This window comes from Gossypium hirsutum, chromosome D08 (genome assembly GCF_007990345.1).
Source record: "Gossypium hirsutum isolate 1008001.06 chromosome D08, Gossypium_hirsutum_v2.1, whole genome shotgun sequence".
NCBI classification, from domain to species: Eukaryota; Viridiplantae; Streptophyta; class Magnoliopsida; order Malvales; family Malvaceae; genus Gossypium; species Gossypium hirsutum.
The window spans coordinates 29899956-29925420 of NC_053444.1; the positions used below are offsets into that span (position 1 = coordinate 29899956).

The 25465-nt window shown below is 34.1% G+C and overlaps 1 protein-coding gene, 1 long non-coding RNA gene and 1 pseudogene across 3 annotated transcripts; all 3 read left to right on the plus strand.

Annotated features, from left to right (window-relative positions):
- Positions 1 to 1105: 1105 nt before the first annotated feature.
- On the plus strand, positions 1106 to 2221 carry LOC121220032 (uncharacterized). 2 transcript variants are annotated; one of them, XR_005917119.1, is made up of 2 exons: positions 1106 to 1302; positions 1852 to 2221. It is a non-coding gene; the product is annotated as an uncharacterized lncRNA (long non-coding RNA). The 2 variants fall into 2 exon arrangements; XR_005917120.1 differs by having other exon boundaries at positions 1859 to 2221.
- A 6037-nt stretch (positions 2222 to 8258) lies between these two features.
- Positions 8259 to 10145, plus strand: LOC121220322 (uncharacterized; annotated as a pseudogene).
- Positions 10146 to 18756: 8611 nt separating this feature from the next.
- LOC107956575 (protein ASPARTIC PROTEASE IN GUARD CELL 1) lies at positions 18757 to 25184 on the plus strand. The gene is made up of 7 exons (XM_016892191.2): positions 18757 to 18804; positions 18937 to 19025; positions 19501 to 20425; positions 22902 to 23698; positions 23901 to 23989; positions 24843 to 24882; positions 25008 to 25184. The coding sequence occupies exons 1-3, from the start codon at positions 18757 to 18759 to the stop codon at positions 19985 to 19987; spliced, it is 624 nt and encodes a 207-aa protein (XP_016747680.1). The 3' UTR covers positions 19988 to 20425; positions 22902 to 23698; positions 23901 to 23989; positions 24843 to 24882; positions 25008 to 25184.
- Positions 25185 to 25465: the final 281 nt, after the last annotated feature.

Consider the following 25465-nt stretch of genomic DNA (forward strand, 5'->3'; position numbering starts at 1 on the left):
AGGTTTTAAAATTCATATTAGTTAAGATTTTATTATCATGTTTTATTTATTTTAAAATATTTAATATTTTGATTTATAATGATATTTTTGTTCATGATATTATTTTATTTTTATTTTTATTTTATAAATTTATAATATTTAAGTAAGTTTAATATTATGAATTTATTGCATTTTATCTATTTCTCAAAAACATATTATAAGTAATTGAACTAAATTTATAATATTTTTCCTCAAAAAATATTTTTCAATTTATAATATTATTGAGTTAAATTTTATCATTTTAAATATACAATAATATTATAAATTATAAGTTATTTAAAAATAATATTATAATATTAAAAATAAAAATTTTATAAAAATAGTAAAAAACCTTTTGGGTTGCGTCACATCCCTCAATCATTTTATCTATAAGTTTATCAATAAGTCTATTTTTTATTAAATTAAAAAGGTAAAAAAAGGCAAAATTATTTTTTTTCAAGCCCAATTCTCTCTCCTGTCACAAAACTTGTACTAGTTTGATAAAAAATGTAAAAAATATATTAATTTGGTAATTTATTTTTATTTTTCTATTATTAGGATAAAAGAGCCCACTAGTGTAGATAAAGAAACAGCTTCAAGTAATGACAATAGCAAATATTTTTGATGATCTAAAAAAAGCTTTTACAGGTACAAATGCTACCATCCTGTAAAAGAGTATATTGTTTCTAGATAATGGGTTACTTTTGTTGGAAAAATATGATATTTGGAATTTTAAGGTATATTTTCGATTGGTAAATGAGAAGTTTTGAATCATAAAATAATGATTTTATGTTCTACCCCATAAGACCTTTACAATGGGATATCGTATGCTCAAAATGGTTGAGTGATGAATGAAAAATCGATGCTAAAAGTAAGTTACTTGTGAATTATGTTGAGAAAAATGAAAAGCATTAGGCCCACATTTATTGGGAATCAAGTGTGGAACTTGTATATATATGTAAACCTACTTGGTAGTTATTGAATGACTAAACTAATATTTTCCCTTGCGCGCAAAGGGGGTGTGAATCCAAATCCACTAGGTTTGGTGGCACATCTGCACAACGTGAGTGATTCAAAATGTTCCTTGCTTATTTTACATACCAACTTGTTGGAAGACTCCTTTAATACAGATTTATATCTTTATTCATGGAAATTTTCAAAATGTCTATAAAAGCTTAAAGAATATTGCAGAATTTTTTAGAGACAAACAACGAATTTATTTCACTCTCAAAAATTCGTTTCTTTTTCTCCCCAAATTTTTGAATGTTTCGGTGATAGAAGAAGGTAAGGTTTGTTTGTTGATCACTGCAAAGGTACTATTGCTGCGATCATTTTTTTGTTGTATCCTGAGAGACAGATGACCAATTTTTCTCCAAGTACCATAGGAGCGGTCGAATTTGTCTTAAGGAATATGTGAAAATAGGCATCAACATCTAGTAAAACTCGATTTCCTTTATTCGATTTTTGATTTTTCAAGATCTTGTTTATTTAATTATTTTTTAGATATGGTGTTTTTACATAAATATAAATATAAATATTTATTTATATTATTTGTTTAAATCTTGTATTTAATATAAATATTTATATTTATATTTGTTCACTAACATGTTTTGTCCTACAACTTTTTTTCTCAACATGCTAGCATTCATTATGAAAGAGAAAATTACAAAAGATCTTGTAATTTCGTTCGAGGGTTATGAACCTAGTTTGATGGACAAGTCTCATACAAAGAGCTTTTAGCAATCTAATCATGAGCTAAATCCCTATTTCGTGGGGTTAAATGAAAGGAAAATATTATAGTATATTGGAATTAATGAGAGAATGTTGGTTAAGATTGCAGATGATTCCAATAGGTGGTCAGAATCCTGCCATAAGGCGTCCATGTAGAGCTTGCTGTCGGATTCCAAGATGGTATGTCTCCTTTCATAAAAGTGCAAAAGTTTTGAGCCAAGCCTCAAAGTATATGCTTCGACTGCTTATAACGAGGAGGAGTGAATTAATGAATTGGCTCTAGCAACTACACAACCTTGGAAGTCTCTAACAATGGTAGCAATACTAGTTGTAAAACGAAGAAAAAGTTGTGTCACAGTTAGTTTTAAAAGTGCCTTCCGAGGGAGAAATTCATGTCAAAGTGGGCAATGTGGATGAATTGACTTGAAAAGAAACTAGGTTTGTTCCGAGGAAGTCAAAATATCCTTTGAAATCTTCGTTCCAAATCTGAATCATATCTCTCTCTCTTCCCCTTCTAAGATGGAGAAAATACGAGTTTTTCAAATTTTGCAACAAATGTAAGCAATAAAACTGTGACCAAAAGATGAAATTAAGAATGTTTGGAAAATATGGACATCACATATATAATAAGGGTAATTACATGTTATTTTTTATTATCATGATAGGTTAGCCTAAATTAAAAGTGATCTAATTTGGTTAAGATTTATTCGGCTTTAATTATTAAATAAAGTATGAGTTAAATATGTGTAGATACTCTAGTAATTAAGTTTGAATCAATTTCTAATTAATGATGGGCTAATTAGGAATTAGGGCTAATGTGTCAAAGTTATATATATTAGGGTTATGGCCCCCAAATTACACACAAGATAACGTTTCTAATACCCCATCCTTAGGAAAAAGAGAGAAAATATTCTTTGAATTTCTTGTGTGCTAATTTGGAAGATCAAATCCCCAAGATCCGCAAAAACTTCAAGAAATTCATGGATTCAGGTACACTTCCGCATCTAGTTTATTCTTGTTTTGTTCTTGATGATTTGACATGACAGATCCTGGTTTATGATTTCTTAAGCTTTATATCATATCTTAATTTATGATTCTAACAAAGGAGGCAACCATTATTTGCATCGAAATCCACCATTGTGCGAAGGAAGAAAATCTTTTTAACATAGGAAAACCTCACATGTCCTAATCTAGCACGCCATAAATCATAAGAGTCAATCAAGTAAGTAAAAGAACTGTCATTGCCATTAATTATTTCATAAACAAACAAGAAAAATAATTCATGGTTACAATAACTCTTTCCCCCCACAAAAGACTTAATTTTTAGTCATCACAACCTTACCAGATTCAAAAGAAACTTTCAGTCCAACTTTCCTAATAATTTGATAGGAACCAAATTTGTTTTAAAATTAGGAACATGAAGCACCTCATTCAAGGATAAGATCTTTCCAAATGTATGCTTGAGCAGAATCTTGCATTTTCCAAGCACTTGTGCAATTCATGAGTCTCAAAGATAAACAATTTCTTTTCCTTCCTCCACTTCGGAGTAGGACAAAAAGACATTTTAGTTGTCGCAAATGTGCCTTGTGGTACAAGAGTTTATCACCCACTATTTTATTTTAGTCAAATATTGACCTAAAAAATGATCACATCAATTATGTCATCTACTTTGACCAAATTAGCATTTGACTTAGTGGTATTATCATTCCTCCCTTTTTGATTTCTACACTTAGGTTCCTAATGGCTTGGTTTGCCATAGAGAATACAGTTTCCTTTTTTATCTCAAAGGTAAGATTATTAGTTTAGAGTTTATGATCATATTTTTTTCATACATGTTTTTGTGTTGCCTTCCAACAAGTTGACATATAAAATAGCAAGGAACATTGGCAATATGTGAAACACCAATATTGGTAGCAGTGGCACAAGGAACACCATTAGCAGTAGTAACGATGTGAACAATATGTGAAATATCCTTAAGATTGTTGGTAAATGCATCAGGTAGATTCCCAAGAAAGAGAGGTGGTTACCATGAACATTCATAATTATCAAGTCTTTACTAAATAGAATCATTTCTAGACATGAACTCGTTGCTGAATAATTTTAAGGAAAACTGGAAAATAAAATGTCTAAACTTGAGGCATGTTGGATATCATCTTTAAGAACATTTCTCTCACAACGTATCCCTCAAGATTCAATAAATTCTTTTGTTACAAGTATAAGAATATGAAGAAAAATACTTAAGAGAAAATACTTAGCTAACGAGTGAGAAGAATGATGATTTGGTACTTTTTAGAAGGCTATAATATTGCATGTTATTTATATTGCCTTCAATGTAACGGTTACATGGAAAAAAAGTAAATGATAAATTGACAAAAGGTAGGTAAAACGGTTAAGTTTATTTATAGATTGACTAAGAACAGAGACAATTTTCTTAAACTTTTTATTTTAAAAATGTAATACCCGATTTTGGCCCGGGTAAAAGGCCCAAATTACAAACGGGCCACAAGGCCCAAATTGAAATAAACAGAGGCCCAAAATTAGACCCAGGCCTGAAGCAATTTCAAAAACCCTAGGGTTTCTGAGGGAGCCTCCCGTCGCAAGCCAAACGCTGGATCTCTGTGGTCTTCACCTGCAAAGGAAACAAACAATACAAGGAAAGAAATAAACAGCAAAGAAAATCAAAGATTCGTAAATCAAATCAAACGAGATTTGTTTCTTTATTTTTCATTCGGCTATAAAATAGCCATTGTAATATTGTAAAAGAGGGATCCCAAATTGGAAATCAATAAAAAGAAAGCAAATATTCTCACAGCAGAGACAAAGAGCAAAATCGACCGGAAATGTTGACATTGTGCAATTTTTATTTGTTATATTTATTATTTTCATTCTTTCCTACATACAAATAAAATAAAAAGAAGTAAAGGAGAAAGAAACGACCCGAGTGGTGCCCAGAATCGCCGTGAACGGTCGGAAACCGAAAGGTTTCTCGGAGACTTGATGTTCTTCCGGTGATATTTTGAGGGTTTTGGGGCGAAAAATGGGCCTAGGGGCTTCGGAGGAGCCAGATATGAAGTTTTCCCTGTTTTCAGCCACCGCAGACGGCGGCGCCGGAGATCGGCAGCCGGCGCGGTGGCCGGTGATCGGCCGATGATCAGACGGCTGGGAAGGGGGGACAGTTTTTTTTGAGGTTTTGAAAGTTTTTTTTTAAAAAGATGGAAAATGAAATTTTTGAATAGATTTTTAGCTTAAATAGCCTAGTGAAACGACATCGTTTCAACAGGCCTCCCCAGATGCCAAAACGACGTCGTTTTGGGGAGGCCGACCCGACTCTGACCCGACCCGACCTAGGATCCGTGCGTTTTTATGCGGAGGAGAAATTTACGCTTTTAGCCCCTCTGCCTTTTTAATATTTCACAATTAAGTTTTTTATATTTTTAAATTTGCCCTTTAATTTATTTTTAATTTCAATTTTAACCCTACCTGAACGACGCCGTTTTAGAGGAGAAGGGATAATTTCCCTTTCAGCCCCTCTATGTAATTCGCGTGTTCAATTTAATCCTTTGGGTTTTATTTATTTGCAGATTTGCCCCCAGATTTTTCCTATTCAGTTTAATTTAGTTTTTGTTTTCATTTTTTTAAATTAATCAACTTCCATAAGTTCCATAACCTAAAAATTTATTTGTAAATCATGTGTATATTTTAATCTTCATAATTTCTATGTTCATATTATATATATTCTTTACTTCACTTATTTGGTTTGCTTTCCTCATTCGTTATAATTGTGTTTACATTTAATATTTTGCATGTCATGGATTATTGGTATCAATTTTGTTTATTCATTTGTTCATATTATTTTTATGCCGTCGTAATATTTATTATTGCATTGTATATTTAATGTAGCATCACATCATTTTTTTACAAAATTTTCAAAATTGAGATAATGCTTATATTTAGGATTTTCAAGGAAATTGAGCCCTAACGTATTGGGTTCCAATTTTCTTCGTTAAATCTAACAATCGAGCATTTCTCTTTAATCAAAAAATAAGAACTCATTATTGGGAATTCAACACGTTGTGTCCTAACGTATTGGATGTGACACATTGATTTCTCGAAATGAAGATTTTTTTTTAAAAAAGAAATAATAAAGGAAATATTCCGAGTTTGGGATTTTAAAGGAATTGTGCCCTAACGTATTGGGCCGCGATTTCTTAAATCTTGGATAAATGGATATTCTTTTAATTTTTTTCTTTTTCATACGAGTATTCTGACCTAATTCATTTTGGAGGAAATTAGAATGTTGTGCCCTAACGCATTGGGTGTGGCATTTTTCTTCTCTGAAATGAGAAGGGTCTTAATACGTAATGTTTTAAGTTTTTTAAAGATTATATTTTTTAAAATTTTCGACCTTAAGACACTAATTAATTAATTAGGTACCAATTTTGGGCATTACGAGGGTGCTAATCCTTCCTCGTACGTAACTGACTCCCGGACCCGTTTTTCTAAAATTCGTAGACCAAAATCATTTTAGGTGACCCAATCACACCTTAATAAAAGATTGGTGGCGACTCCCAATTTTTGCTTTTTAAAAGTCGACAACCTAAAACTTTTATTTTTCAAAAAAATGGTTTCGACAGCTTGGCAACCCCACTGGGGACATTTTTTTTTAAAAAAAGTGAGTCGAGCCGCAAAGTTGATTAAGTTTTGTCTTACGGTCGAGAAAAATATTTTTTTAAAAAAAATTCATGACATCCTTTCGCATCTATTATCTTATTACTTAAATATTGTTTGCATTATACATTTCATGAGTTGAACAATTTTACCCTTTTAAGTGGGAGTAAGAAGCTATGCCTTCGTGAGGTTTTCACCTCCGTGTAGGGTAGTGGATTGCTTTCGGGATACATCCGTACCTATGTCTTCGTGAAATTTTCATCTCCGTGTAGCCATAGGGAAATGTATTCCCCTAAACCGAACTCGATCCATATGAGCCTATAATGGGTGAGGATTACCTTTACTCTAGAAGCCAAACCTCATATAATGAACCTTAGGAATCCACCCTAAGTAGAACTATACTAAACCCTAGTAGATACCCGAGTAGGAATTTTACTATTATATTATATGTTTATATGATAGGAATTTTACTATTATATTATATGTTTATATGATACTGACTTTTCGTGTTTTATTTACATGTCATGGCATTTCATTTCATTATAAAAGAGGTGTTGATTCATGTTCAATTGCTAAATAGAGAGCTGGTCATAAGAAAATGGGTTTCTTGATAAAGTGGATGACAATATGGTTGTCCGAACTTGGTCTCAAACAATGCAGCAAGAAAAGGGTGATAGCCTGGCCGATGGGTATGTATCGGAATTATGGGATTTTACTCGCATCAGTGTGGCTCAAAACAATTTGCAGGAGTTGAAAGAAATTTGGGATCAGTGGAATAATGAAGCTAGGCAGTTATTTTACGACAATTATGGGGACTTCCCTTATTTACTTGATGTGAAGGTAGACAAACATTTGTTTCGAGCCCTCGCCCAATTTTGGAATCCTGCTTACAGTTGCTTCATGTTTGGGAATGTCGATTTGGTACCTACGGTAGAGGAGTATGTGGCTTTACTCTGATGTTTAAAGTTTCAAGAGGATAGAGTCTACTCGAGAGCAGTAAATGTGCCAACCTTTTCAAAGAAGCTGATAGGTATAACAGGGATGAGTGAGCAGTGGGTCGCTGCACGAGTTAAGTAAAAGGGGGACATCAAGTGTATTCCTTGGAGGAGCTTGAAAGATGCAATTCTCACACACCCAGACGTAAGAAAGAGGTTAGATATCTTTGCTTTAAGTATATATGGCTTGGTTGTCTTCCCTAAAGCCTTGGGGCATGTGGATAAAGCAGTCACCGATTTATTTGATCGGCTTGATAAGAAGGTTACACCGATTCTGGCAATTTTGGCAGAAACCTTCAGGTCATTGAGTGCATGTCGAAAGACAGGTGAGGGTAGATTTATCGGATGTGCACAGCTTCTACTCGTATGGTTTCACAGTCACGTTTGAAAGGTGGATAAAGTTTCGTATCGGGTCTTCTCTGAAAATCATTCACCACTAAAAGAGATGGTGGCTACGCCGAGGAGGGATGACATTTCGGAGGAAAAATGGATGGCAATTCTTCAAAATCTTCAGGAGGAAGATGTTGAGTGGAGAGCTCCTTGGTTACTTCCAGATGAGATCCTATATAGGTGTGGTAATTTCGATTGGGTACCTTTATTGGGGATTTGGGGAGCTGTCGGATATGCCTCATTGTTGGTGCTAAGGCAATATAGGTCAAGGCAGTTTATACCTGCGACCCAAGGGATAGCTGATTGTGAATTTTCATACAAAGATGATGGTTATAGAAAGAAGATTCAAGAAATGTCCAATGCGTGGAAACAGACTCGCCGAATGAAGAGGTTAGCTGTAGGGCCGATGATAACTCCTGAGTATCATGGATGGTGGGCTAGGAGGATTAATGATAACACACCTAAGTTAAATCATGAGGACGGCCAGTCAATAGAAGAGCATTTACGAGTCATCCCTTCGGAATTGGAAATTGTAAGACAATATTTTGAGAGGAAGAACGCGGATTTGGAGAAAAGGATAGAGCAAATGGAGGCAGAAAAGACGAACTTGAGATTGGACATAGACGCTCAGAAGCTTGATAATGAGAGGTTGAAGAAAGAGAAAAACAAGGCTGATAGATGGGAACAGAAATTTCACGAGATGCAAAGGCGAAACGACGCTTTAGAAAAGAGTTTGTCAGAAAGCCAAAAGGAAAAGGGCGAGTTGAAGGATAGGGTGATCGTGTTGGAAAGATCTCTTCGTCAGTATCGAAGCTGAAACTTTACGATAGAGTTAAAAGCAAGCCTGAGCAAGATTGAAGAAATGAAGGAAAGAATCGAAGAGCTAGAAACGGTGTTGCAAAATTGAGAGATCCAGATTAAACACTTGAAAGCAAACGAAAGTCGTAATAATGAACAGCTCCACCATCTTCAGAGTCAAGTTAGGAGTAAAGATCATCTTATGGAGGAAGCTGTGGTCCAGATTCGAGAAGTAGCTGATTACGTACAGTCTTTAGCAGTACAGGCTGACGTGCTGAGTATGAAGTATGAATTAGAATCGGATCGGGGGCAAGAATTAGCTTTGTTACTTAGGAAGATTAGAGTTCTGGGTACTAGGGCAAAGTCTTATTTGTAATTCGCTTTATGTAAAAAAATTTGCTTTCTAGTAAGGTTTTCTTATATGGAATTGGATCAAAATTGATGCCTTTCTGCATTCATTTCATGCATTGCATTGTTACATATGCATTAAGAAATACATCAAGGGATTCTAATTAATTTAAATCAGTCCTCAGCTAATCTGGAAACCAACCAACTTACCAACACCCTTACGATATCCAAGCAAAGATTAGAGAAATGGAACAAAGGTTGGAAAAATTAGAGCGAATACAGATACAGATGCAGGAACAACTGACCAAATTTCAGCAGGAAATGAGAGATCAGGTACTAGAATTACAGAAAATTATGATGAACCAGTTTAACCGATTGTTAGTTGGAGAGTTAGAAGAGGTGGAAAAATCGGTGGTCCACATTGGGGTTGATAATGAGGATTTTCTAGGTGGTACTCCGCTAAATGTCCAGGTCCAGCCAGATGGGCATCCACAAGGGGCATTCTTAGCTGTCAGATCCCAACATTATCAAACAGGTACATCAACACCAGTGAATTGCTCGATAGGCCTAGGATCCAATTTTCCAGTTGCTCTTGTTAAACCAGCAAAAATGCAACAGTCGAGGGTGGAGTACCTAGATACTACAAAGGCCCCAAGGAAAAAGAGGAATGAATGGGATAATGTAGGAAAATATAATAAGGGCCACTCAAAACCAATCATTGTGGGCCGGCCAAAGACAGAAACCACCAGACATCAGAGCCCTTCAAAGCATGAATCTGGTGGGAAACCAGGTACTGAGAAGCTCCAGTTCACACCAATTCCGATGGCATATAAGGAGCTGTATCAAAGCTTATTCGATGCGCACATTGTTGCACCTTTCTACTCAAAATCCCTACAACCTCCGTACCCTAAATGGTATGATACAAACACGCAATGTGATTATCATGGCGGAATTATGGGGCACTCAGTAGAGAATTGCATTGCCTTCAAAAAGCTAGTTGAAAGACTTATCAATATAGGCGTTGTCAAATTTGATGGTTCATCCAATGCAGAAAATCTGCTACCCAATCATATCGATGATGAAGTGAATGCAATGTATGAAGAAGGGTTAAGAAACGTTCACATCAATGCCGTGCATGAAGACAACAGAGAAGAGTCCTTATTAGATATTCGACCTTATCAACTTGGAGGTTTCTAAATAATTGGACTGCGAAAATCTCTGTAGTTTTTAGAGCTTATTTAGAGTAATGTTCAGAACATTTTTGTTGTTTTTAGCCTAAAAATGATAGAAATTCCTTTGTGAAATAGGCTCATGTCTGAACATCATTATTCTAATAAAATACATCTTGGCATTTATTTTTGAGTCAATATTCTTTCATTATTTACAAGTAATTATTCTTTCATTCTTTTGGATTTTCTTCCACATCATTCTTTCATTCATAATTATTGTACAGATAATCATTCATAAATTCACACATTCTTTTGTATATTCTTTTGCACTAACTATGGGTCCCCAGATATCAATGACGTGAGTGATGCTGTGACAGACTCAGGATTTTCTTTTTGAGCGAGGCATGTGTTTAGGGGGATCTCATGACTTTGAAAATGACATAGATTGTAGCCTATCTCCGGACTTGTTGAGGATAGTAGAGCAGAAAGGAAATTTTACTTCCTGAGGAGACAGTGGAGATTGTGACCTTAAGGGAATGTGCATAACCGAAGAAATGAAGCAGAACCTTGTTGAGTTACTTCAAAGAGTTCAAAGATGTCTTCGTATGGTCATATCAGGATATGCTTGGGTATGCACTGACATTGTAATCTGAACAACAATGCGATATCAAAATTTATAGTATGTTCAAGATTAACATCATGAATGATGCATTTAGAATTCTTTACCGGGGCAATGCCTTCTTCTTTGGCTCATCATGGTTTAGCCCGTCGAAGTCAAGTTTCCATTTCTCCATTGTTGGATTTCATATTAATTGAAGAGGAAAATCCAAAGTTTTCGTCATAGTTAAATTTTGCCCCAAAAGGCTCTATGAAAGAAATTTGATCACAAAGAATTCGATATCAGGATATGCTTGGGTATGCACTGACATTGTAATCTGAACAACAATGCGATATCAAAATTTATAGTATGTTCAAGATTAACATCATGAATGATGCATTTAGAATTCTTTACCGGGGCAATGCCTTCTTCTTTGGCTCATCATGGTTTAGCCCGTCGAAGTCAAGTTTCCATTTCTCCATTGTTGGATTTCATATTAATTGAAGAGGAAAATCCAAAGTTTTCGTCATAGTTAAATTTTGCCCCAAAAGGCTCTATGAAAGAAATTTGATCACAAAGAAGATCTTACATTGGTTCTGATCGAAAGGGATAATGAGGACTTGTCTAATCCTATGAGTTCAGATATAAAAAAAACAAAAACAAAAAAACAAAAAAACAAAAAAGTAAAAAACAAAATGAAAGTGATAAAAAGAAAAAGAAAAGCAAAAGGAGAGGCCAAGGTGAAAATCCGCAAAGGACGCCTTGAGACCAAATGTGGATTTGAGTTGAAAACCCGAAAAGGGCGGCTCAAATATTGATTAGAATGGGGCAGGAGGTAATCAGAGTAGCTCAAATTACTGATCAAAATAGGATAGACAGTAGTCTTGCTATACCTGAATCAACAGGAAAGGGTATGCGACATCTTGGGGCATCAACAGAGTACTGTAGATCTCCTAAGCACATGTCAAACTCAGAATGGTCTTCAGAAAGTTTGTGCAGAGAAGTTCAAGCTGTGATATCTGGGGCATCCAATTTTCATACTATTTATGTTGAATTTGTTGTTCTTGGAATACTTCATTCTTTTCCAAGATGCACATTCCTAATCAATTTCTTTGTTATCCTTTTTTACTATTTTTGATAATTCATTCCTTTCGAGCTATGCTCAGAACTAACTTTATTCTTTTTCATTGTTATGACCTTTTTGCAAGCATGTTGCATTGGAATAATGATTAATGGACTAATAAAACTTTCACAAGGGAAGTTTTGCATATTACTTTAAAAGTTTCTAAATAATACAAGAACCTGAAACAGGACTATTGTTTAGAACGCACCAAGTTTAAAGGTTGGAAATTTAAGAAGGAAGAGTCTAATTAGAACTTTCTGGATTCTATTGTCAAAAACATTGATTGAACAAATGACATGATGATGACAGCTTAAAAAACAAGCGAGCAATGGTCACTAGGTAATAGGAAGAGGTTTCCTCGGAGAAAAAAGACTTCATTTGCACATGAGCCTTTGGTGCGACACCTTGGGCATGGTGTAAGGGCCAAAGAATTTTACATTCTATATCCTTGAATTGTGATAGGAGTGGATTGAGAAGAAGCCATATATATTTACCCTCGGGTTGCAGTGGGAGAACAATTATATGAATTTTGTGCCCCAATGGATTAAACTTGGAAGTTCACAGTGGGAGGCAGCCTGGCTAAATGTTTCTTCAGAAAAGCTAGTCAAGCAAGAAGGCGTTGTAGCACGTCAGTCACAAAGCCTTAATAAACTTCGAGTAATGACAACCTAAGCGGGATCATTCTCAGAAAAATAAATTTTGCATTCATGCAAACACCATTCACACATGTCTAATTATGAGCATTTGATACATTTTGATCATGCCATCCTAATCATTAGGCATAATTAGGTTCACTATACATGTCATGTTCCCCAGAGAACAGATCAGTGAAAATAGCAGATCTTGCCTTCTTGCATCGAGCGGAGCAGATCGAAGATGGCAAGTCTTATCTCCCTGAAGTAACAGTGGAGCAGATTAAAGTCGATAGTCCTATCTCCCTGAAGTTGCAGTGGAGCGGATTAAAACCTCAGATCTTATCTCTCTGAAGTTGCAGAGAGCATATCGCATCTAGTCTTATCTCCCTGAAGTTGCAGTGGAGCAGACTAAGTAAGCAAGTCTTATCCTCCTGAAGTTGCAGTGGGGCAGACTGAAGATGGCAAGTCTTATCTCCCTGAAGTTGTAGTGGAGCAGATTAAAGCCGATAATCCTATCTCACTGAAGTTGCAGTGGAGCGGATTAAAACCTCAAATCTTATCTCTCTAAAGTTGTAGAGAGCAGATCGCATCTAGTCTTATCTCCCTGAAGTTGCAGTGGAGCAGACTAAGTAAGCAAGTCTTATCCTCCTGAAGTTGCAGTAGGGCAGACTGAAGATGGCAAGTCTTATCTCCCTGAAGTTGCAGTGGAGCAGATTAAAGCCGATAATCCTATCCTCCTGAAGTTACAGTGGAGCGGATTAAAACCTCAGATCTTATCTCTCTGAAGTTGCAGAGAGCAGATCGCATCTAGTCTTATGTCCCTGAAGTTGCAGTGGAGCAGACTAAGTAAGCAAGTCTTATCCTCCTGAAGTTGCAATGGGGTAGACTGAAATTGGCAAGTCTTATCTCCCTGAAATTGCAGTGGAGCAGACTAAATAAGCAAGTCTTATCCTCCTGAAGTTGCAGTAAGGCAGACTGAAGATGACACTAATTCCTATACTTCTGAAGATGTACCAAGGTTCAGCACGACCGAACAAAATCGGGCATTTTTAAAGTCTTTGCTCTGTTCTTGTTACACGACAACGAGCAAAGAGGGGCAGCTGTAATACCCGATTTTGGCCCGGGTAAAAGGCCCAAATTACAAACGGGCCACAAGGCCCAAACTGAAATAAACAGAGGCCAAAAATTAGACCCAGGCCCGAAGCAATTTTAGAAACCCTAGGGTTTTTGAGGGAGCCTCCCGCCACAAGCCAAACGCCGGATCTCCGTGGTCTTCACCTGCAAAGGAAACAAACAATACAAGGAAAGAAATAAATAGCAAAGAAAATCAAAGATTCGTAAATCAAATCAAACGAGATTTGTTTCTTTATTTTTCATTCGGCTATAAAATAGCCATTGTAATATTGTAAAAGAGGGATCCCAAATTGGAAATCAATAAAAAGAAAGCAAATATTCTCACAGCAGAGACAGAGAGCAAAATCGACCGAAAAGGTTGACATTGTGCAATTTTTATTTGTTATATTTATTATTTTCATTCTTTCCTACATACAAATAAAATAAAAAGAAGTAAAGGAGAAAGAAACGACCCGAGTGCTGCCCAGAATCGCCGTGAACGGCCGAAAATCGAAAGGTTTCTCAGATATTTGATGTTCTTTCGGTGATATTTTGAGGGTTTTGGGGCCAAAAATTGGCTTAGGGCTTCGGAGGAGCCAGATCTGAAGTTTTCCCTGTTTTCAGCCACCGCAGACGGCGGCGCCGGTGCTGGAGATCGGTGGCCAGCGCGGTGGCCGGTGACCGGTTGATGATCGGACGGCTGGGATGGGGGGAGAGTTTTTTTTTGAGGTTTTGAAAGTTTTTTTTTAAAAGATGGAAAATGAAATTTTTGAATAGATTTTTGGCTTAAATAGCCTAGTGAAACGACGTCATTTCACCAGGCCTCCCCAGATACCAAAACGACGTCGTTTTGGGGAGGCCAACCAGACTCCGACCCGACCCGGCCTAGGATCCACGCGTTTTTATGCGGAGGGAAAATTTGCGCTTTTAGCCCCTCCGCCTTTTTAATATTTCACAATTAAGTTTTTTATATTTTTAAATTTGCCCTTTAATTTATTTTTAATTTCAATTTTAACCCTACCTAAACGACGCCATTTTAGAGGAGAAGAGAAAATTTCCCTTCCAGCCCCTCTATGTAATTCTCGTGTTCAATTTAATCCTTTGGGTTTTATTGATTTACAGATTTGCCCCCAGATTTTTCCTATTCAGTTTAATTTACTTTTTGTTTTCATTTTTTGAAATTAATTAACTTCCATAATGTAATTATTTCTTTTTTTTTGTAATTAGTTTTTATTTATATATTTTGTTGTTTTCATTTATTTATTTATATTTTTTAAAAAACAAATATTTTTATGTGTACGTATATCTATTTTTAATATTTTTATATTTATATACTTTTTTATGTATCCATTTATTTTCCTATATATATGTATATTTTCTATAATATAATTATTATTATTATTTTTTGTACATATATTTTAACAAATGTTTTATTTATATCCATATGGATATTTATTCTTTTTTTAAAAAAAAGGGTTCAAATATATATAATTTTAAACGCCTATTTTATAATCTATATATGTTCATCTATTTTTCTTTATATTCACAAATATTATGTATTGCATATATATATAAGTTCCATAACCCAAAAATTTATTTGTAAATCATGTGTATATTTTAATCTTCATAATTTCTATGTTCATATTATATATATTCTTTACTTCACTTATTTGGTTTGCTTTCCTCATTCGTTATAATTGTGTTTACATTTAATATTTTGCATGTCATGGATTATTGTTATCAATTTTGTTTATTCATTTGTTCATATTATTTCTATGCATCGTAATATTTATTATTGCATTGTATATTTAATGTAGCATCACATCATTTTTTTACAAAATTTTCAAAATTGAGATAATGCTTGTATTTAGGATTTTCAAGGAAATTGAGCCCTAACGTATTGGGTTCCAATTTTCTTCGTTAAATCTAACAATCGAGCATTTCTCTTTAATCAAAAAATAAGAACTCATTATTGGGAACTTAACACGTTGTGTCCTAATGTATTGGATGTGACACATTGATTTCTCGAAATGAAGATTTTTAAAAAAAAAGAAATAATAAAGGAAATATTCCGAGTTTGGGATTTTAAAGGAATTGTGCCCTAACGTATTGGGCCGCGATTTCTTAAATCTTGGATAAATGGATATTCTTTTAATTTTTTTCTTTTTCATATGAGTATTCTAACCTAATTCATTTTGGAGGAAATTAGAATGTTGTGCCCTAACGCATTGGGTGTGGCATTTTTCTTCTCTGAAATGAGAAGGGTCTTAATACGTAATGTTTTAAGTTTTTTAAAGATTATATTTTTTAAAATTTTTGACCTTAAGACACTAATTAATTAATTAGGTACCAATTTTGGACGTTACGAGGGTGCTAACCCTTTCTCGTACGTAACTGACTCCTGGACCTGTTTTTCTAAAATTCGTAGACCAAAATCGTTTTAGGTGACCTAATCACACCTTAATAAAAGATTGGTGGCGACTCCCAATTTTTACTTTTTAAAAGTCGACAACCTAAAACTTTTATTTTTCAAAAAAATGGTTTCGACAGAAAACTCCTAAAAAAATTTAAAATGGAAAAATAAAAAGGGTCGAATTTTGCATTTTACCATGTGTAGGGGGAAATTCATCCATTTCCACGACACTAAGCTTTTGGAATTCAATTTTTGTGCATACCAATCCATCCTCTCAATTGCGTCTTAGAAGCCATTGAATTGTTATTTAGTTGTTTTAAAAGATTCTTTATTTCCACCACCTAAAAAGCTACAGGTTCAACGTGTTTTCTCTTTTATTGGTGAAGGGGCCGAAACATCACGCAAAGATGTTGGTTACCATGTATTTAATTGCAATAATATTGAAGGGGCAAAGATCATGCGGTAAGCTGTTATAGGTCGGATGAAATACATTACCTCGCTAAAATTAATGGCATTCATACTATATTTAAAACTTTAACTGAATTACTGTAGACACTAATCTAATTAAGAAACATTAAAAATATATGTTGTTGTACAAAATTAATAAATTATATTAATACAAAAGTAAACTTTACATAAAATATAAAATTCAATTTTATCATTTCAATAAAAAAATCTCAGCTTATTAGCTTCTGAAGTTTGCCGACAACTATATAGCTTGATGTTCACGAATCATGAGAGTGGCATACTCTTTTGAACCAAAAAATAAAAAATAGAAGCCTACTTACGATTGCTCATCCCTTTCACTTCCAAATTTCCCCTCTACATCAACATTTCCAAAAAACAAAAATGGCAGCTTCTTTAAAGCTTTCCCCTTTCATTTTTCCACTTTCATTCTTCTTTTCTCATGTGTTGTTTGCTTCCTCTCTTTCTCCTCCTCCTCCTCCTCCTCCGCAAACAACCACACTTGATATCTCTTCTTCTCTTAAACAAGCTAAAGATATTCTTTCTTTGGATCCACTGTCTTTTAAACCCTTCGCTACTTCCCAAAGCCAACTCCTTCACTCCAACTCTTCTTCTCCTCCTGCTTGTGTTTTTTCTATTCCACTTCACTCTCGAGCGTCTCTTCACAAAACTGACCATACCGACTATAAATCCCTTGTTCTATCCCGGCTTCATCGTGACTCTGCCCGATTCCACTCACTCACTACCAAACTCCTCCTCGCTCTCAATGGGGTCCAGAAATCCTAGATCCTACCCTACGAGCTTTCTACCCCCATCATTTCCGGGACAAGCCTAGGAAGTGGGGAGTACTTTTCCCAGGTCGGAGTCGGTAGACCGGGTACAATTCTATATGGTTCTCGATTCCGGAAGTGATATTAATTGGATCCAATGTGAGCCCTGTAAGGATCAGGGATTTAAATTGCGGTCGCGGTCGCGTTTATCGTTGTCGTGGATATAACGAACGCTATTGCGGTCACTGCGGGTATCGCGATCGTGAATTTTTTTAAAATTCGCACAACTTATTGAAAAACATAGTAATTACAATTATAATTATAAAAAATCAATTTTAATTATTTTTAGAGTGTTTTCTAACACTTATGAACTAAGTGTAAAACATAGTAATTTTTCTTATTATGCAAACTAAGTTATATTTAGAAATCATTTTTTTTTACTCTCTTAAGTTAAATCTAAAGTTTTTTTTTCTTTATTGTGTTAATTTTGCTAATAAATGAGAAGCCTTTCTAAAGCTTCTTCTTCTTTTCTTTTTCTCTCTAATATGAGTTTATAAATATTTGGGTCATGCAAGATTCTTCTTTAAATTTTTGGGCTCTTTCATTTATTGTTTCTAAATAAAATGAACGTTTTTTTTTCTCTTTTAGTCCTCGGCTTGTCCAATCATTTATTGTGTTCTATTTACTTAATACTATTTTTTATTTATAAGCAAACTAAAAATCTTCATTTTCTGATTTCTTTCAAAAGGAGTGTTTTTGTTTCTTTTTCTTAGATATATTTTACTTTTTTTTTACTTGTTACAATTAGATTCTTAAATTGCTTAACATTTATATTTGAAGGTACCATTTCATTGGAAATTCCATAAATCCTTTTCTAGATTCTTGTGGACAAACATTTACTTTATCAACAAACATATGATAAAATTTCGTGTTTCAAATATTTTAAATTTTTAATATATGAATGTTTGTTCATAGATAACAAAAACTTAAGGGACTTAAGGGGAAAATTGACTATAAAGACTTTATTACATGTCATATTAAAAATTGTGTCCAGAGATTTCTATATATATTTAAATTTAATAAAGAAATTTTTTAATAATTGTTTTAAGAAAATTTTTAACAATTTAGTGATTTACATTATTAAAAAATTTATAGAAACTTTATGGTTACCATTTCTCAATGAAAGCACAATTTACTTGGCTCTTTTCTAGTGGATAAAATGGATGGTGGCTGCAAATTGACAGAAACTTTATGGTTACCAACTTACCATTTCTCAATAAAAGCACAATTTACATGGCTATTTTCAAGTGATTAAAACGGACGGTGGCTGCCCCTAATTAATGAGTAAAACAAGAACCAAAGACAAAACAAAACAGAGCAGCATGCCATAAGCCATAAAGCCATAAACCAAAACAAAAACAGAAAAATTAAAATCAAACGAAACGATTCTATTCCCTAACCCTAACCAGTAGCCTCCAAGGCTCCAACTATAGACTTCAACCTCATTAGACTACCAACAAAAATGGTCGAATATGTTGCCTCTACTGTTGTTGAAAGTGTGAAAAACCAGGTAAAGGAATACTGGCTTAGAAGGGCTGAGAAAGAACTGGAAGAAACCTAGAACTTCGAAGAGGAAATAGATGGCGTCCGTCAAGCGGTTCAAATGGTGTCCTCAATTCTAAAGAACATATTTGCACTGCAGATTCAAGACAAACAAGCAAAAATCAAGACAAAATTTCAGGTACTACTTGAAAATTATCAATCTCTGAATGTGCAAGTGATTAGGGCATGGTTTGCTTTTCAGATTCAAGTCCTAGGCTCCTTGCTTTCATCTGTTGGTTGTTGTTTGCCGAAATATAAGAAATATAATTTCATATTTTCTATTGCTTTTGAGTTTTGATTACTTTTTTCTGTTTATTTGGACTTCTTTTTACTTTTTTTGATTGAAAGCTCTCTGATTTTGCAGGTTTTTGTTTAGAGGGGATGACTTTTTTTAATTTACTGTAACGGAAAATAACGGGAATAACGGCCCGTTATTGCCTCAATTGGTCGTTACCCGTTAAATTGCAGCCGCGATCCACCGCTATTGGTGTGACTCCGCTTCACACCGCTATTTTTAGCAAAAGCGGTTTCAGACGACACCGCTACCGCTATTCTGATATCAGACCACTATTTAAATCCCTGGTAAGGACTGCTACCAACAATTCGACCCTATATTTAACCCTTCTACTTCATCCACTTATATTCTGCTTTCTTGTGTGTCCAGGCAGTGTTCCTCTCTTGATGTTTCCTCTTGCGATAGTGGGAAATGTCTCCACCATGTCTTGTACGGAGATGGGTCTTATACAATGGGAGAGTTCGTCACTGAAATGTTGTCGTTTGGAAACTCCAGTGAAGTCAATAACATTGCTTTGGGTTGTGGTCAATACAACACAGGCTTGTTTGCTGGAGCTGCAGGATTGCTAGGACTCGACGGTGGATCCTTCTCCTTAACATCACAGATTAAAGCCACGTCGTTCTCTTATTGCTTGGTGGATCGTGATTCGGCTAGCTCGTCGACTCTGGATTTCAACTCTGGGCTACCGGCTGACTCAGTGATTGCTTCACTAATAAGGAACCAAAAGGTGGATACATTTTCTTACGTTCGTCTGACAGATTTTAGTGTGGGTGGCCAACCAGTTCAACTCCCGTTGGGCCTCTTTGATATGGACGATTCAGGAAACGGAGGAGTAATGCTAGATTCAGAGATTTAAATAGCGGTTCGATATCAGAATAGCGGCCGTTATATAGCGGTAGCGGCGCCGTCCGAAACCGCTTTTGCTAATAGCGGTGTGAAGCGGAGTCACACCAATAGAGGTGGATCGCGGCCGCAATTTAGTGGGTAACGGCCAATTGCGAAAATAATGGGCCGTTATTCCCGTTATTTTCTGTTATAGTAAATTAAAAAAAAAGTCATCCCCTCTAAACAAAAACCTGCAAAATTAGAGAGCTTTCAATCAAAAATAGTAAAAAAAAGTCCAAATAAACAGAAAAAAGTAATCAAAACTCAAAAGCAATAGAAAATATGAAATTCTATTTCTTATATTTCGGCAAACAACAACCAGCAGATGAAAGTAAGGAGCCGAGGACTTGAATCTAAAAAGCAAACCCTGCCCTAATCACTTGCACATTCAGAGATTGATAATTTTCAAGTAAGTAGTACCTGAAATTTTGTCTTGATTTTTGCTTGTTTGTCTTGAATCTACAGTGCAAATATGTTCTTTAGAATTGAGGACACCATTTAAACCGCTTGACGAATGCCATCTATTTCCTCCTCGAAGTTCTAGGTTTCTTCTAGTTCTTTATCAGCCCTTCTAAGCTAGTATTCCTTTACCTGGTTTTTCACACTTTCAACAGCAGTAGAGGCAACATATTCGACCATTTTTGTTGATAGTCTGATGAGGTTGAAGTTTAGAGTTGGAGCCTTAGAGGCTACTGGTTAGGGTTAGGGAATAGAATCATTTTAGTTTTTTCCATTATGCTATTACACCTCTATTCCATTCAACCAAACACAAGATTACTATTACGCCTCTATTCCATTACATTCAACCAAACAGTTGATTTGCTATTACACCTCTAATCCAATACACCTCTAATCCAATACAACTCTAATCCAATACACCTCTAATCCAATACAGCGAACCAAATGTACCCTAACTATTCACATGAACTTACCTCGACAAATAGGGGCGTGAAGGTTAAATCGAGCTATTTCGAAGCTTTAGCTTTGCCTCGATTTAAGTTCGTACGTGGTTTGTCTTGACCTAAATAGACAATTTCAATCCATTTAATACTTCTAGCATTCAATTTAGTCCACTTTCACATTTATGCAACATTACTAATTTTCTCCTAACATTTTAACTTTTCACAATTTAGTCCTTAAGCTCATAAATTGAAATCTAAGCATTTTAATCCCCCATTCAAGCTAACAAAATTTATTACGGACTTATATCAACCTAAAAAAACCATCATTTCCTAAATTTTCCATGAACTTTTACTATTTTTACAAACAAATCCCTAAATGCAAAATTCATCAAAAATCACTTTACAAAACTTGTTTATTTATCAACAAGGACTCATAATATACCATTAAACATCAAGCATCATTTAAAAACATTTATGGAATAACCCTAAACCTTTAACATTTTTACAAATTGATCCCCAAGCTAGCTAGATCAAGCTAAAACAACCTAAAAAACATATAAATAATTAAAAATGGGGCTCGGAAACACTTACATGCAAGATGAGAAGCCAACCGAATGCTCAAGCTTAATGTCTATGGTGATTTTTAAAGATAGATTGAAATGGGGAAGAAGATGAGTTTAATTCATTAAGTTATTTTAACATTACTTATCAAATTACTAATTTAACCTTTAAAAACATTAATAATTTCAATAAAACCAAGGCCACAAACATTTACTATTAACTCAATTGGTTTATTTGACATTGAAGTCCTTTAGTCTAAGGTTTCATATCCATTTGACCCCTTTTAACCATGGAATTCTACTTTTACACTTTTTACGATTTAGTCCTTTTCATTTAATTAATCATGCAAACATAAAAATTTCTTAACGAAATTTTAATAAAATCTAACTAATATCCCATAGACATTAAAATAATAAAAAAAATAATTTACTCGTTAGATTTGTGGTCCCAAAATTATTGTTCTGATTTAACTAAAAACAGGCTGTTATAGAGAGAATTTAAAATATTAACTAAATAGGACCATTTTGCAAAACAAGGGAATATAAGAGTGGTTTTATAGCAAATTATCCTTATTTTTGAAATATTGGAGGGAAAGGAGTATTTTGTAAAATAAGAGAAATATGAGAGTGGCCTAATGGCAATTTCCCCAATTATTGAAAATCATGTGGGGTTTTTAATTTTAAAAACACTGCAATTTTCACCCGAATTAAGAGATTTTTCTCTTGTTTTTTTCTCATTTTCATAGCCCAAATATAAGAGAATATATCTAAACTTTTACTCTCTCAAAATTCTCTCCAAAATCTCCATAAAAGTTTTCCAAAGTTGAGCAAAAGTTATCCAGAATGTCTTCAAGGATCTTGATTCAATCTTTTAAATTGGTTATTTGAGATCAATTGAAGGTAATTATCAACTCTAAATTCAATTTAACGTGTTTTCAATCATTATTTGCTATTTAAATTGATTAAAATGGATTTTCAAGTTTTGATTTCTTCTTTCTTGAACATGGAACTCAACAATGGTGAATCCATGATAGTTGGAATCTAAGTTTTAATGGATGTCTAAGCTAAACATGTGTTTATTAAGAGGTTTTCAATCATAGAACAAGAGATCAAACTCATTTGGTTGATCAATTTTGATAAATTCGTTTTTAATAAAAAAATGAGTTAATTTTCTGGAAAATTTTAAAATGATTTAATAGATGAAATTAACGCTTAGGTTTTATGTTAATGGACTAGGAGTGAAGTTTAGAAGTGGTTTGTCGTGCTAAGAAGGTCGTTTAGCTGATGAATTTTATGTTTCGGCTTAGTTGTGCAATTTTGGTAAGGTAGATTAAAGAAACGATTTAGATTCATATAGTTTATGAAATTTTGACTTTCTTGATGTTAATGTTAGTTTGTAATGCATATTTTGTCTCTGTTAAAGCTTCACACTGAGATGAGGATGATGCTAACTGGATTTGCGGCTAAAACTTACGTACTTGAACACACTTTTGTTCGAAAAATAAAGCATGGAGGTGAGTGATTTTAAAGGCTATTGGTAAATTTGCCTGGTTTTGTATTAAATTAAAGTTTTGAATAGTGTTTTTAATAACTTAATCACATCTTATTTGGTTGGATTTGCAAAAATTAATTTTATTTAACAAGAGCATTATTGCAATTGGCTTTTGGAAAATTGTGTGTTAAGCTTTTGGTATGATTAATTTGGATTGAATGGATTGTTAATTGGAGCATGAGTTACTAAATTTTTTAGCACTTGATGTTGGTTTTATGATTGGTTTAAGATTCATGGAAAAAGGCATTTGTTGTACTTAATTATATTGATGTTGAAATTGTTAAGCTACATGCTTTTAATGGCATTTTTACATCTTAAATTAAGTGTTTAAACATCAGATTTTATACCTTGTATGTATGATTATATTGGCAACATTCCATGGTGGATCTATTGGATATAGTTGGCATGCCATAGGATTTGTGAGTACTCACCATTTTATGTGTTATTTGTGAGCATATGGCTTAAGAAGTTCTGATTTTTGAAGTAAATAAGGGAGTCTTGAGCTTGTGTCTCCACTCAACGGGACTGCAAGGCGATATAAAGGAGCGTGTGGCTTTGGCCCACTCAACCCGGGACTGTTTCCAATATGTAGGAGTTTGGAGATCCATTTATCCAATATATGATCACACGTTTAAATATTGCCACGGATGTATTATGCCAATATAAGTGTATGTTTATAAGTTAAATTATGATTTCATATGCCATATTAAATTGGAATTTTATTCATGGAATAGCATATGATATGATATTGTGAATGAAATTTTGATGCTTAATGTGCCTAGATTTATGCATGAATTGGGTGTGATTAGTTATAGTTTTTACGATCATTCACTAAGCTTTTTAAGCTCACACCCTCACACTTATGTGCAGAGACTTTTTCGACTTGAGGAGGAGGAGCAAACGAAGGCCGATCCAAGATTAAGGCTCGGTAGTAGCATAAGGGTTCTTCTTTAGAAATAGTAAGGGGCATTGTGGCACTTATTAGGACTAGATTTAATTTAATTGTAATGGACATTGCACATTTATTTGGACATTTATTTTAGTGATGTTATAATTACTTTAATGCTTGATTTTTATGCTTAATTGTTGTGTGGTTTATGGTATGTTGATGAGAGATCATATGGTGATTGAGAACATGGTGTTTGAAGCATGTATTTTATATTAACATAGTTTAATTGTAGCTTGCCAAGGAGTGGAATGTTTGTGGCTAAGGTATGTACCTTGTGTGATATAATTGATTGTTGCTAAGTTTGATTATAATTTAGTCCTAAAACTTGATTAGATTAATTAAAGCCTTTAACCATAGGGAAACTCGATAATATTTTAGAATTAGACTTGTGAGTGTTAAAATTTGGTTAGATAATATTTTGGGTAATGTATTAAAAGTTTATAAAAAATTACGTTTTAGTTCCTATTAATAAAATAATAATTAGACTTAGTAAATGAACTCAATTGAAACTAAAATTTTTAGGGCTTGCATAAATTGACTAAAAAAAGGTTGGTAATCATTTAGAACTAAAAATGAGACTATTTAACTTTAGATGGTAAAATGACCAAAATACCTTTAAGGTTAAATAATTAGAAATAGTTTAAAAATGGTTCACAAAATCACTTATGCATTAAAATTGGATAGTTAATTAGTTAGAATTGAGGTGTTATAAGGTTGGGGTGTGTTTTTGGCGGTCTTGAGTTTGAGAGTCACTTCAATGGCTATTATGTCGCTTCAGATTAGGGTCAGTCCGTGCTATTCGGGTTAGGGGTGTCACAATACATGCAAAACTGTTTTACAAACTTATGTTTTCTGACAAACAGGATCTGTGAACTGGGTCTCGTAATCTACACCGCGAACCAAGTACGCAAAAATGATTTTCAAACTAAGTCTTCTTTCTGTTTTAAACTATGTATTTTAGGCATTGTCAATTCCTGATTATTCATTGAGTTCTCGATGAAATCACCCACTCCTTTCTTACTTTGCAGGTAAGTAGGTCGCGGATGGAAGTGGCAAGTTAGATGGCTTAGCAAGGCTCATCCTTGAACAGATACTATCGAACCTGGGAATTAGGAAATGGGGTTTATTATTTTATGTGGGTTTAGATTAATCATAAGTTGACTCTGTTATTGAAATATTTTCTTTTAAAGTTTAAGTTTCTTTTATCTTTGCGAACCATGTCTTAGAATGTTATCTTTTATTATGAATAAGCATGTTTCGTGCTATATAAGTTTCATTTTCAAACAAGCACAAGCTAAGTTTTTAAGTTCAATTTTCAGTAAATACATATGAAATTATTTTAGAAAGTTATATTTTTTGACAAACACGATCTGCAAACCGGGTCTCGCAATCTACACTGCCAACCCAACACTTGAAAATGATTTTCAAACTAAGTCTTCTCTCTATTTTAAACTTTGTATTTTAAGCATGCTTTGTCGATTCCTGT

What these genes read in the sequence shown, in the direction of transcription:
- LOC107956575 (XM_016892191.2), top strand. Translation starts at nt 18,757, where the DNA reads ATGGTCGAATATGTTGCCTCTACTGTTGTTGAAAGTGTGAAAAACCAG. An exon ending in TTGAAAGTGTGAAAAACCAG is followed by an intron (nt 18,805 to 18,936) that starts GTAAAGGAATAC and finishes TTTGCACTGCAG; the next exon opens with ATTCAAGACAAACAAGCAAA. An exon ending in GTGCAAGTGATTAGGGCATG is followed by an intron (nt 19,026 to 19,500) that starts GTTTGCTTTTCA and finishes TTGTGTGTCCAG; the next exon opens with GCAGTGTTCCTCTCTTGATG.